Source organism: Camellia sinensis, chromosome 1 (assembly GCF_055761805.1).
Source record: "Camellia sinensis isolate YWXY chromosome 1, ASM5576180v1, whole genome shotgun sequence".
In the NCBI taxonomy this organism is placed as follows: domain Eukaryota; kingdom Viridiplantae; phylum Streptophyta; class Magnoliopsida; order Ericales; family Theaceae; genus Camellia; species Camellia sinensis.
In genome coordinates this window covers 77521275-77535847 of record NC_138961.1, presented here as the reverse complement: position 1 = coordinate 77535847, position 14573 = coordinate 77521275, and the positions used below count along the sequence as shown (strand labels likewise).

At 32.0% G+C, this 14573-nt stretch overlaps 1 protein-coding gene and 1 long non-coding RNA gene across 2 annotated transcripts; one reads left to right on the top strand and one right to left on the bottom strand.

Moving 5' to 3' along the window:
• The first annotated feature begins 5709 nt into the window (after window positions 1–5709).
• Window positions 5710–11822, top strand: LOC114319432 (NAC domain-containing protein 7). The gene is made up of 4 exons (XM_028266446.2): window positions 5710–6052; window positions 9407–9590; window positions 9725–9996; window positions 10787–11822. Exons 2-4 carry the CDS (start codon window positions 9431–9433, stop codon window positions 11399–11401), a joined length of 1047 nt encoding a protein of 348 aa, XP_028122247.1. The 5' UTR covers window positions 5710–6052; window positions 9407–9430; the 3' UTR covers window positions 11402–11822.
• On the bottom strand, window positions 10698–14394 carry LOC145795480 (uncharacterized). The gene is made up of 2 exons (XR_014336483.1): window positions 13821–14394; window positions 10698–11389 (listed from the first exon to the last, which is right to left on the bottom strand). It is a non-coding gene; the product is annotated as an uncharacterized LOC145795480 (long non-coding RNA).
• Between the last annotated feature and the right edge of the window lie 179 nt (window positions 14395–14573).

Sequence of the window (14573 nt, the reverse complement as noted above, 5' to 3'; positions counted from 1 at the left end):
ATAAATCGGGTTGTGGAGGCTGAGACGGGGGCCGGAGAAGGAGGCAGAGGCAGAGGCAGTGGCTGCGACGGCGGGCGAGAAGCTGCGATGGCGGGCGACGAGCTCTTCCCTGCGACGGCGAGAAGCTCTTCCCTGCGACGAGTTCTTCTCTCCTTCTCCCTCTTTCTCTTTCTCTCCCTCTCCCTCTCCCTCTCCCTCTCCCTCTCTCTTTCTCTTTCCCTCTCCCTCTGTCTCAGAGCTACGTGAAGAAGAAGAAGAAGAAAATAATAATAATAATGCCCAAAACGACGTCGTTTTGGGCATTAGGGGGATTAGGGGGGCATTTTTCAAGCTCTCAAACATTATCTCAAATTTTCTACACTCAAATCATAATTCTACAATACACAAACTCAAAATACAACTCATACTCTCAAATCACATTTACAAAACACAACCAAACGCAGGCTCAATTTTCAAAAAACTTAATTCAAAAACTCGAACCAAACACACTGATTGTTACTAAAGTTTAGTGGCATCTGTTGGTAAATGTCACGAACATAATTTTTTGTATCATTATTTTATAAAATGTCATAAAATTGATATGACATTTCTTTATTGAAATGCCACTAGAGCCTTATATGTTTGTGGTTCTGTGGCATTTTTCTAAAACATTTAATGCCAATTTTTATTTTTGTAGCATTTTCTAAAAACATGCCACTAGTGTAGTATCACTAAAGTGTAAATTTGTTGTAGTGACATTTTTATTGTAGTGAAGTGACACTTTTTTTAATTGAAATGCCACTAAAGCCTTGTATGTTTGTGGCTCTATGACATTTTTCTAAAAAATGCCATCAAATATTATTTTTGTGACATTTTTTTAGAATATGCTACTAGTATGACGTTACTAAAATGGGTTTTTGTTGTAGTGACACTGAATAGTTACAGGAACAATCGGTATGGTGATGCCTATGTAAATATTGATTTTCAACAAATAGCTTTGCAAGATCTTACTAAACTAAATTAAAAAAAAGAAGAGACAATACAATTCGAAAAAAATTACATTTTTATCAATGACACAAATTTTTATCAAATCCAAGGCCGTGATAACTACGTCTACAGCCGTCGGATACCTAAAAAGATTTTAGATTGCAAAAGTCTAAAAGGAACAATTGCGCGTGTTCGTAAAGGAATTCGATTTGGCCTCTTATTCTCCATTTTGTTTGTACATGTATGTTTTAACAAGCCTGAGTTACATTGAGGGGTTGTTTGGGGTGTCTTAAATAAGTGTACTTTTTGATTTTTTATGAAATATGGGTTGGGTTTGAAATGATGTGATAGAGAGGTGATGTGACTTAAATAAAATGATGTGACTTAAATAGGATAGTGACTTTTTGACTTTTTAAATTTTTTTGAAGATGCCAAACTTGGCTTGAATATTGATGTATATATAAATAAATTGTATTTTGTTTTTAAATTACACAGTCTATGTTTAAATTCATAGTTGTCGTCCAAATTAACAAATAAATATAATTTCTTAATGTGTCTAGTGGTATCTAATAGAGCTAATTTTTTACATAACTTATTTTTACTACTAAGTTTACAAGATAAATGATTTGAATTATCATTCTGAGACATGGACCCATGAAATAGAGTATGGAGAGATATAAATGATATGTTGGGTATTGTGAACCTTAATGACTACCGTACACTGGGCTTTGGATCAAATGGAGGGTTTGGAGGGCCTCCTTCAAGGGAAGGGTTAGGGTATAATTTCTTGTTGCTTCCACATTGGGTATTTTGATAATTTCATGTTGCTTTTGCATTGTCATCGTTTCTATGTTTATAAATATATAATGGAAGTGTCTTTTTTTTTTTTTTAAATTTTTTATTATTATTTATAGAGTTGTAATCGTTTTTTGATAATAGTGAAAACCATAACAACCGTAAACGTAATTCTATTTTGAGGTGAACCATGCAAATTCTTGTGCTCTTTGTGTGCGTGCTTTCTTAGATTTGTTTTATCTTTCTTAATTGTTTTTTTTTTTTTGTCTCACAATTTTTAGTTAAGAAGAATTTATTTCCTAACATGATAGTGAATTGAAGGAGAGTTATATCCCATGCACTAGAAGTGGATGTTTGCATCAACATTATTAAATTCCGCCATATGAAGGAAATGAAAAATGACACAAATTCAAGTTTGAAATGAAATGTCAATCCAAAATGATGTATCAATAATATTTTTACAGAAATATTAATGCATGCCCAAAAAATATTCAAATAAGTATTAAAAATTTAAAATGTGTAAATCATATTCGGCTTAGGTGACCCACTCCACATCAAATTTAAGCATGCATTCAAATTATTGAATTTTGCTAGATATTTTTTCAAGTACAAGAAAATAATGAGTTGCATAATTTTTCATAGATATGTTTTACAAAAAAAAATTTTGGGTATGACTTTACTAAAAAAATAAAGGGACAAATACAAAAAAATTATAGAGTTTGAGCCTTATAACAAAACAAACATTTTTAATTTTGTTAATCTAAATCTTATCTTTTGATTTGTTTTCAATCTAGACCATTTGTCCATTTTCGTTAAGTAAAATAGACAGAAAAAGAGTATTTTAGTCGTTAAAATCAAAATATAGGTATATATAAAATATCTAAAGTATTATTTTTCATTGAATTTAATGACTAAAATATTCTATCAATTTTATTTAATGAAAATAAATAAATGGTTTAGATTAAAAATAATCAAAAGTTTAGGATTGAAATTGACAATTTTAAATTCAAAATTTATTTTGTTATAAGATTTAAACTTTATTTTTTTAATTAATTAATTTTTTTTTTGTAATGTCCCAAAATAAAACATCAAATCTAAAACTTTAAATCTTCTCTTGTAAATAGCCAAAGCAAAACAATTTGATTTCGTCCTAGTTATAATTTGAAATAGAACTCCACAAAAAAAAAAAAAAAAAAAAAAAAAAATTAAATTAAATAAATAAATAAATAAATAAAATTTAATGAACTATAATATAATGAAGCCAAGAAACCTCCTTAATAGTTAATAAGAAGATGATTAATTTAGATAGGACAAAAAAACTCAAGGGTAATAATTAAGAACACCCAATTTTACTTTTGCTACACATGTCATTGCCGGGCCACCAGTCCCTTGCAACATCCAAGCTATGATCATCTAGAGTCACTGTATTATATCATATCATGGTCCCCAAATTCATTATAGTAATGAGCAAGAAATGGTTGAAACTACTACACCCATGGGGTTGGGCCTGTTAGCGCCCCTTACCCTTTTTAAGAGAGAGAGAGAGAGACTGTTTCATCACGTCACATCTAAAAATGCCTTTAATAGTTTATTGGTTCTTTTTGGGGTCTTTTGGACTCTCTTAAGGCTTTACTTGGTCTAATTTGATTGGCCTGCGCCGTTAGTTCCTCTGACAATGTTGTAATAGTTTTTTATTTTATTTTTTATTTTTTATTTTTTATAACAAGGTCACATACAAAAAAAAAAAAAAATTATTATTTTTTTATTTTATTTTATTTTTTTATCAACAGAAGAAGAAAATTTTATTGATAAAAAACAATAAGCTTGGACAAGATACAACAATAAAGGGGAGAGTGAAAAAATATTACAGTGGGAATCCCAACTAGGTTGACATCAAAAGACTTACCATATCATTTGCTAGCACAAAACTCTAAACTCCAAGCTCACCACATCTATAAAATATTTATAGATCACCATTAAGGACAAATTACACTTACAATCTCCACAGTTTGCTGTCTTATATCAATTTTAGGTACTGTTTAGCACGTGTTAAAATAGTACATCATCTTATTTGAATCACAGTCATCTCATTTTGATCATATCATCTCTTTTTCATATTATTTCAAATCTAACTTATATTTTACATTTTTTTTCATAAAAAGTTAAAAAAATACTAATTTAGCACATGTCAAACGCCTTCTTTAGTCTTAAATTTTTTTCACTCATATTAATTTATAAATTAGATAGAAATTAAGGAAGTAAAATAGTTCATTCAGAATATTTAATTCAAACAATGTGAATAATTTATAGAAAAATTAATACAATTAAAATTATAAAGACTAAATTGACACATGAAATATATTATAAAACCTATGAATATGATTTACCCCACAATCAATTTGGATGTGACTCACATTTTATAAATTTAAAATTTTTACCATACATCTTATTTTCAAATTACTTTCAAAATAATTTCATCATAGGTATCATTTTTCTTCATTTTTTTTTTTTAAAGTATCTATCATTTCGTTTCAACTAATTCTAAACAGATGAAATCCTTTGTCATATACGTCAAACAATTATCAAACTCTCTGCTCATCTATCGATGGACAATTAATAGAGTGAGGATTAAAATTTATAATAATTAAATGTTTGAACTTATGACTTCTTATATCTCAAACGGTGGTACTACATATACTAATTAATGTACACACTATTATATCAATTAGTGTTATATCATTATTATTGATTTTACCTATTATACACATTTCAAATACCCAAAACCTCTAGAATTATATCACATGTAATTAGTACATTAATCAGTACATATAGTATTGATTGATGCATAAAGTCTGATTGATGCTTTGGGAGAGTATATGTTTGCTTGTTTGTTCTACTGCTGCTGTCAGCTAAGTGGGCTGTTCCGTGGGTTGTTCTGTCTCTGCTGTGGTGTATTGGGTGTTGGTTGCTATGCGTAGGTTGTGGCTGTGGGGGTCTTTTTGGCTGCAGTGCTTTTCTGATGTTGGCTTTGGTTTGGTCTGTTATAGGTCTGTTGGTTGTTGTTCTCTCCTGTGTTTTTCTTCTTCTTGGGTTTGGTTCCTCACCAAACTCCTGGGGTGAGCTAGCTTGCTGCTGTTCCCCCCTTTTTTTGATGTAATCTCTGGCTTTGTTTGGTTTTTGCATCAATAAAGGTTCTCTTTTGCTGATCAAAAAAAAAAAAAAAAAAAAAACATATAGTATTATTCTATCTCAAATTTTGTTATCCTCTTATCATAAAAAGCTTACAAATACCTAATTATACTTTGAAATTTTTAATTAATTCAATAACTTACTATTTTGAGATAAAAAGATGAATTATTAAAATAAAATAAAAAACTTAATATTTGATTTAAAAAAAAAATGCACCGAGTAGAAGAATTTTTTTTTTTTGATTAGCAAAGAAAAATTTCATTTAACAGCATGAAATTAAAAGTACAGATAGATGAGATGCAACGAGAGAGATTCGAAAGTATAAAAATACCCCTACTATTACTACTTGCATCCATACAACCAACCCTAAGCATCCATCCATACAACCAAGCAGAAGAACATAATGGTTACCTTGTGTCATGTAGGCTTACACTGACCTCCCAATAAACAAACATTCTCTGCAACTGTCTCTATCAGTGGCGGGTGGTGGGGAGGTGGCTCCACGCAGCTTCTTTCTCTCTCTTCTCTCTCTCTCTCTCTCTCTGCTGATTTTATCGTCACCTTTTCTCCCGCCCAAAAAACTTCCCCAGCAATTTAGCTCATTCCAACTATGAGAGACAGTGAAAGCAAAATGATCAAGATATCTAATCTATCTACTTAATTAACACTAATCTTTCATCATTAGGGTTCCTCTCTCTCCTCTCTCACTTTTCATTCTCTCTCTCCATTTGGTGTTTATATAACTCAATACTTGCCCTCATTCTTCCATTCCTCAGCCTTTCCAATTTTTTTTTTTTGTCATCTCTCTCAAGTCTCCTCGGGATCTGATCCGACAGCTCGACAACCTTGACTATAGTTGGGGGGTTCAAGTCCCGAGGACAAGTATTGTTTTTACAGTGTTTTGTTTGTCTTGTTTTGTGTTTCTCGCAGATCCAGCAGGTTCCTCTATCGTTGGAACAAACCCTAGAATTCATTTCATACCCCAACTTGAACTCTCTCTCAATCTTTATTTGGAAGAAAATAAGGTTTGCTCCTTGAAAGAAGATTCTGAGTCTACCCAGATCTGGGTGTTGCAAATTTAAGGATCTTTGTTGTCTGATCTGTGAGCTCTCTCTCTCTCTCTCTCTCTCTCTCTCTTCATGTTGGCGATCTTTGAGAGGTGTGTTGGGAGTAGAAGCTTGATTTTGTAGATCTATGATCTGAACAAGTGTTCTCTTATACAAAGGTGTTTGTCTTTAGTTATGGTTAAAATCACAAGCTTTTGCATCCATGTCTAGGAGTCTTCCTTTCATTTTTGATTTTTTTCTTTTATCATTAATATTGCTTTTGTGCTTTGACAAATGAATTCTACTAAAATCTTATCCTAAAAAAAAAAGCTAATATGATGATATTACTGTGTGAATCACAATAATCATTTCTTGTCATGCTAGTGAAAGCTTTGATGAATTCCAATATTATTATCACTTGATTACTTCTCAAAGAGTATCTTAAAATCTTGATTGGCTAAATCTTCTTCATAAATTGCATGTAGGCATACAATTGTATTTTGTGGATTTAAGAACATGAAGTGATTATGATCTAACTGGTAGTCTTTTTTGTTTAGCTAATTTATTATCTTAAATATGAAAAATGATTATCATAAATGATGTGAGAGACATGATTTTGTTTTCTTGTCCCCATAGAGATGTATGTAACTTGCACATAAAGCATCATTTTGTGGATCCTAGAGAGATATCAATACATGTTTTAATCTTAATGGGTATACCAGTAGTCAATCTACATGCCTACATTGCTAATACACACTAAAGAAAAACAAAACATTAAATTTTCACTTTTGTGCTAGTTCAATTCATCTTTTCTAGACTCATGGTCATGAATGTAAAACTATGTCACATTTTGATTAAGCTATATATATATATATATATATTTGCGTCCATTTCTTGAAGCTTTGTGTGTCTTCCTCTTCATGAAATCTTTGTTGCTTCAGATCTGTACTTAACTAAAACTTTGATGACAGATTACAGTTTATTCCACATGCACCTCAAGTAAGTAAATGTCTAATTCAGATAACTTTTTGGCAATGCCTTTGTGTTAGTGATAACATGGTTGTTGCAAGTAAAACCAACTGATTAACTAATTAATGTTTTTTCATATTCTTAATTTATGTATTATTCTGGTTAAATACGGTATGTTAAATTGATATATATTATGTACATGATATACCTTAGCATGTATACCTTTGTTGGAAGAAGTTATTCCAATTGAATCTAAAATTCAAGAAAAGTTTCTAAACTGGGCATGACTAAAGTACTAGTAAACATGCACACTTTCTTTTTCTTTTTTTTTTATAGAATGGGGCTGGAGGGCAATGTGTGTTATGAAGTTCATACTATGATAACAATACTTTCTCTTAAATCCGACTCTTCTAGTCAATTTATTCATCACAATCATATCTAACTTTTGGCTTCTTTATACTTTCCCCTCATTTAAGAATTAATCAAACACCATTAAGATCAAAAAGAACATATAGATCATGGAGACATTGTTTGGATGGTTTCCACGTCTTTCTTTTTTCATTTTTTTGCGGGTTCCTTTTTCCTGTTCTTTTCTAACTAGTCATGGATGGTCATTGAAACCTATCATTTTGATGTATTAGTTTTTTTTCCTTCCCCTAACCTACTAAGAAGAATTCAACGCAAGACCCATAGGCTATGTTTAGTTGGGCGATTTTGGAAGAAATTTGAAAAGAAAAAGAGATAAAATATGAATAAAATATTTTTATATTTTACCTAATTTTACATACTTTTTTCTTTGTTTTTCCCTTACATTTTTCAAATCCCTCCCTCTAATCAAATACAGCTTTAAGAAACTTTCACCTTATGCTAAAGACAGATCTCTGAAGAATGATCTGTGTCGCCCAAAGGAAAATTTCATTTGAATTATGTATGTGAATGTCAAGTTTAGCAAATAAGGAAAGAAAATTCTTAAGTTCAAAAATTAATAGATGTTTCCTTGTGATAGACAAGATCATGTATACATTGCAATTACTTTCGGAATTAAAAGAAAATTATTAACTTGATAAGTCTTTAGTTTGGATCTTTTTATCTATTTTTATAACTTACTTATACCGTTTTATTTTTATTTTATTTTATTATTATTTAGAGTGGGCTACGGAATGAGAAATATTTCTCCTGTTGCATGAATCCAATTTTCGTTTTTTCTGGGAAGAGTTATATTTTTCTTAACAGTCTTTGTGGATCCCAGGATCCTGAATCGATCTCGCATGAAGTCAACTTTATGTTCAAACGAAAAGAAAAATAAATTTGCACAACTAAAATCCATTAATATCAACCTGGATAGAACCATGGTTCTAAATACCGGCCGATGCGCTACGTATCGGGAAAATGGGGTGCTGCGACAGATATAGGCCGATATATCAGTGAGATTGAAAATCGCAAGAGTATCGGCCGAGTCCTGGTATGTATCAACCTGTAACCGTTACACAAGCCGTTACACAAGTCGCGACGGGCCGATACTCACCGGTTCGGACTGGTACGGGAAAGAAAAAGCTGAAAAACCTGTAAAATGATTTTTAAAATTTCACTGCCGTGACACCTGATTCCTGATACGTACCGATCGATACTACTGATATCGATACTCCGCGATCGACACCGTTACATTACCCGATACCACGATTTAGAACCTTGGATAGAACATAGAACAAAGGAAATTGTTGAGGTCACATAAAATAACCTGCTTTTACACAAGAAAAGAAGGAAAATAATTTGCAAAAAGTCTTTAGCTTCCTTTAATATATGCCTCCCATTTTTATAGATGAGATGGTTGGAAAAGAAGATTTAATTGCAATGTCGTTGCCTGTACTTGTTGCTTAAACTGTTCTACTTTTGAACAAGCATCTCACGTGGCGCTAATAGTTTTCATTTTCCATTTCATGAAAAACGTTTTTCACTCTGCTTAGCCTTATCCTTCTCTAGGGGTCTTTTACGATCAGTTCTATAGGAATTGGACAATCCTATTAAGTACAAATTACCAAAATATTTGTTAGAATCCCATCCAATAAGGATTCTTAGTCAAAGAAGATTCTTAGGAGATATAGAAAGATACAATACGCCATATTTTCTATATTTGAATTAATGTGAAATCTTCGATTTTTTCTTCCTATATCACTATCCCACACGTACAGTGTTTTAATCAATAGAGAACATTTTCTTCTATATGAATTGATATTATTACATCAATTAATCATCATACATTTTGTAGTCATTACCAATAAATCTAGAATACCTACATTAATTTGGTCTAAGTGGTTCATTTTACCTAATCAAAGAGAGGAAGCTATAATTACTTGAGTGGCTTATCTTCAATTAGTGTTACCATGATACATGATTCAAGTTTTGATTAAGATTCACACGTCTGAAGTTGTAATGAATTTCAGGTCTTGGTTTCTAGGCGGACGAGAATGAATACTTTTTCACATGTTCCTCCTGGTTTTCGTTTCCATCCCACTGATGAAGAACTTGTTGACTACTACCTTAGGAGAAAAATAGCATGCAGAAGGATTGACCTAGATGTTATCAAAGACGTTGATCTCTATAAAATTGAGCCATGGGATCTCCAAGGTATCATTAAACACAAAATTAGTTTCATTAATTAATCACTTTTTTTTGTTTCTTTTCTTTTCTTTTCTTTTCTTTTCCTCGGTTATAAGGTTTGCTAAAGGGTTAGTTTTTGGTGATTTTTCAAATTTGAATAGAATTATGCAGAATAGGAACTGAAGAGCAAAACGAGTGGTACTTTTTTAGCCATAAAGATAAGAAATATCCAACTGGAACTCGCACAAATAGAGCAACAGCAGCAGGATTTTGGAAAGCAACTGGAAGAGACAAGGCTATTTATTCGAAGCATGACTTGATAGGCATGAGGAAGACCTTAGTCTTTTATAAAGGTCGAGCTCCAAATGGACAAAAGTCAGATTGGATTATGCATGAGTATAGACTTGAAACAGATGAAAATGGGACTCCTCAGGCAAGTAATTCTTATTGGATATTAATTCACTTTTTAATGTCAAAAGATTGTGTTAAAAGTTTTACACAACTCAATTTCATTCAATACTGATCGAAAACTTCTTGCTATAACTGGGCATAGACTTGAGCTATAATATCATACTTTTGCACTATTCTCGTTTGCCAATAGAAGAAACATTTTGCTTATTCTTTTAGCTTATATTTTTCCAAATCACTAGTAACCACCACCACTCCACTTCTAAGAGTATACATGCCAAACAAGTGTCAAATGATGTAAATTATAGCTGGGTCTATAGTTTGTTCCTTAATATTTATACACATCACCAAAGATCTTTAAATTATATAAGCATACAATTATGGATGAATTTCTACAACTTGATGAACGTCAAAGTAAACATTTGATATCCTGATCTCTACCTATTGATCCTTGTGCAGCCTTGTGATCATAATACCGATAAGATCCAAAATGGGAGGAGAATTCAATTTCTCTTATAGTTGTTTCTTATTCTCAAAGGACTAGGGAAAAGAAAGGGGGAAAAAAATATTTTTATTTTTGAAAAAATCCTTAAAAATTACGAAATAAAAGTAAGGTTGTCACCTTTAACTCACTAAACTTCCATGGATTTCAGAGGCCTAATCAGTCCTTTTGTTACTATACTTACTGCCATTTTTATAATTACGCTTGGTTTGATATTTCTTCCATTTTATAATTCTCTGTTTTTTATTTTTCTTTTGCATAATTGACACTGTTTCATACAATGATTATCAAGGTTTTAATGCTTTCAAAACAGGAAGAAGGTTGGGTTGTATGTCGAGTGTTCAAGAAACGGCTAACAACCACCCGGAAACTAAGTGAGCACGATTCACCAATTTGGTATGATGATCAAGTTTCATTCATGCCCGACTTGGATTCCCCAAAGCACAATTCTCAGCCTAACCTGACCTACCACCACCACCACCCTTATCCCTGCAAGAAAGAGCTAGATCATTTGCAGTACCAAATCCCTCATGGTAACTTCCTCCATCTCCCACTCTTAGACAGCCCAAAACTGCTTCAACCAACACCAACAATGGCCACATATGGACTTGACATGAACCATGGAAACACTCTACAATCCTCATCACTCACGCAAGAGGAACATAACTTCAATTCAGTCTATGGAGGCAACAGTAACAACGAGCAAGCGGTGGACCAAGTGACAGATTGGCGTGTTCTCGACAAGTTTGTTGCTTCTCAGCTCAGCCATGAAGATCTGCCAAAAGAAAAAGACTACCCAAATGCTGCAAACATGTTTCACCCATCTGAGCAATCAAATTTACTTATCCAACAGTTGAACAAGCAAGAGATTGGCCCAGAAAATGCCTCAACATCGACCTCCAGTTGTCAGATGGATCTGTGGAAGTGAAGGGAAATAAAAATAAATATCGGTACATACTGATCAAATATAGGAGGTTCTTGTTGTACATAATAAGACTAAATCAAGATAACATTTTAGCCGTTGAGCCTCTGGTTATCATCAAGTTAATGTTTTACCAAATTACTAGTCAGTCTACAACCGTATATATATATATATATGGTAAGGTAAGCTATATTGTTTGTCATTTGGACTATGGAGCTGAATGTGACTGGGATGGACTTTGAAACCCCCAGTGCTCTGATTTAATGGCTGTTATTTGTAGCCAATGATCTGATCTGACAGCCACAAGTGCTGTTTATGGAGTCAGCCTGTGGACTATCACATACTATGTGTTTGTATGTTCATCTTGAAATAGTATTAAACAATGTTTTGTATTTGTTATTGAATCCATAAAATTGTTCTCTTACAAGTGGCTTGTTAATTTTTTGCCGACTTCATGCTCCATAATTTTTCAAAATAAAGAGAGATCACTTTGGGCATGTAGTTTATGTCTCATGTCAATTATGTTTTTACCAATGCATTTTTTGACATTGTGTTAATTCAATCCAATTGACATCAGCCCCTTAAAATTAGACTGAAATCTATGAGCAAAATAATTCATACTCTCCCAAAATGATTGAGGGGTTGGTGTTCAATTTAAAATTATCCATTCCCTTTTTAATTGACTATTTTACTTTTGATTTATGTCCAATTTCTTATGGGATGTTATTAATTAAACTAAATTGACATAAAGTAAATAAAAAATGGCAAAATTGATGTAGTGAAACTGAGTAAATTGATGCAGGAAAATGCACAACATGTACAATTTGTCTTTTTTTTTTTTTTTTTTTTTTTTGGGTTACCAACGGAAAAATTGTGATCTCTACAGGTATGGAGAAATTTTTGCAGTCCAAATCATTTGACATTGTGCTATCAATGATTCTAACATCAATGGTTTGTTGGCAAGTTGAGATTTGTTCAAGTTGTAGAAGGCAAGGCAAGCTTCACAGTCATATTATTGTTTTAGGCTTATCCTAAGGTCAATTTTAGATTATCGATCACGAAGAAAATGACTATTTTGTTTCCTAGCCAAGCGTTGCATAACTTAATTTCTACATAATCAAGTCAATATGACAATTTTATCCACTGTTGTAGAGAGGAAGGTGAAGAAATTCATGACAATGAAGTGAAATGACTGAGTTAGCCATGATTAAAATAGCCCATTTTGGCCAAGTCAATTTTAATTGTGTATTTACAGAATGGCCCTGTAAATATGCCTCCACAAATGATGTCTTTTTTGATTCGCAAAGCATAAAAATTACATTACTTTGAAGCAATGGTATCGTAGACATGTAGTCATAATTTTCTTTAAAATGGAAGTGTCCAGGAAAAATAATTATGACATCATCACTAGTTCATGTCAAGATGGAGAAATTATTAAGTAATTTTAGAGTGTCATGCAAACTTATTCTATTATTATTATTACTCAAAAATTATCATACCTTTGGTGGATCTGCTATCCTCGACATGATTGTTAGTGATGAGTTTTGTGATATGTAAGGGACTAACGTAAGTGATGAATTTTTTTTTTCTCAGTTAAATTCTTCTTGACTTGATTGTTTAAAAAATCGAGAGGCTTAAGGGTTGGTCGTATGGGTGTGAGTAGTAGTAGTAGGAGTATTTTTATATTTCCGAATCTCTTTCGATGCATGTCATCTTCCTGTACCTTTAATTTCATACTGATAAATGAAATTTTTCTTTTCTAATAAAAAAAAAAAAAAAAGGGACTAACGTAATGTTCCAAATCACCAAATAATACCTCAATGAAATGGGCATAGAAGTATGCCATTTGAGAAACAGTAATTCTAGGGACGTTATCAAATATAATATACTAATAAAGAAATAAAACTTGCTTGTGAGTCTCATGATATAAAATTTACTTAACATTATGTTTATTGAGAATTTATTTCATATCAATAGGGCATAGCCAAGTAGTACCTCCTAAATATTGTAATTATGAATATGGTGAATAGGGATTGAAGAGACAACAAAAGTCATAACATTTAGTAATTAGTATATGTGGCATGCACTACTTTTCGGTATCTAATTAGTAGCTTTATTAGTACACATGTTACGGACTATCGATATGGTAGTAAAAATTCTAAAACATTTAGAATTCCAAAATACTTTTTACATATTTACACATTCTTATATATTTTTTTTTATATGTATATCGAGTCTAATAATGACTACTCATTAGGCTATTATTAGCATTTCCCAACATAATATTTAGGAATTACATTTATAAGGAAAACAATAATTAAAACAAGATATAAATTAATTAAACTTTAAATTATAAAATATTATGAGTTTGTATAATCATAATCCATAACAAAAAATCTTACTTAAAATGTTTTTGGGTACCTACGAGGACTTGGAGACTTCCCAATTCCCAGCATTGGCGGCACTGATAACCCCATTGTTTGAAAACACCCACTTCACTCCACTCTACGAGATCACTCAACCACTCAGCAGCCATTGACCAAAGGAAAAAGACAAACAGAGTTAGATAGACTCAATAAAATAAAAAAATTTTAAAAAGAAGAAGAAGAAGACAATCCATTTAGTGGTGACTTGTTTATATAAATTAAATAGAACTATAGTATACAACGAGTGTATACTTAAACCTTGTTCCTATTAGTTTTCATCAATAAAATTTTTATAAAAAAAAATGACTTGGTACTTACCAAAAATTGGAGCTTGCTAATTCCCAGATCAAAAAAAGTAGCTGGAAGAAGTGCTGATGAATTGGCAGAGTGACAGTGAGACAGATGTGCAAAGTGTAGAGCATATTTTCTGGGATTGTGAAGTAGAAGAATGGGGGCCTAGTTTTGGGAATCAAATTCTCTAATGAGTAAATATAAATATTGGGAAGTTATATGTAAATTGTTGAAGTGGGAATGACTCATTTAGTTTTTTGGTGGTGGTGAAGTCAAAGCTTTGGAAGTCCGTTCCAAGCAATGAATTTTTACAAAGGATCGACATACTCATTGAGCGTGTCCTTCTCGAATCATCTTCTCAAACTTTGGAGAAAGAGAGAGAAAAAGGGACAGTTGATTAACAGGAGAATGGAATCCTAGGACACAAGTCTTTTTGAAGTCAATGCTTATAAAGGTTTGAC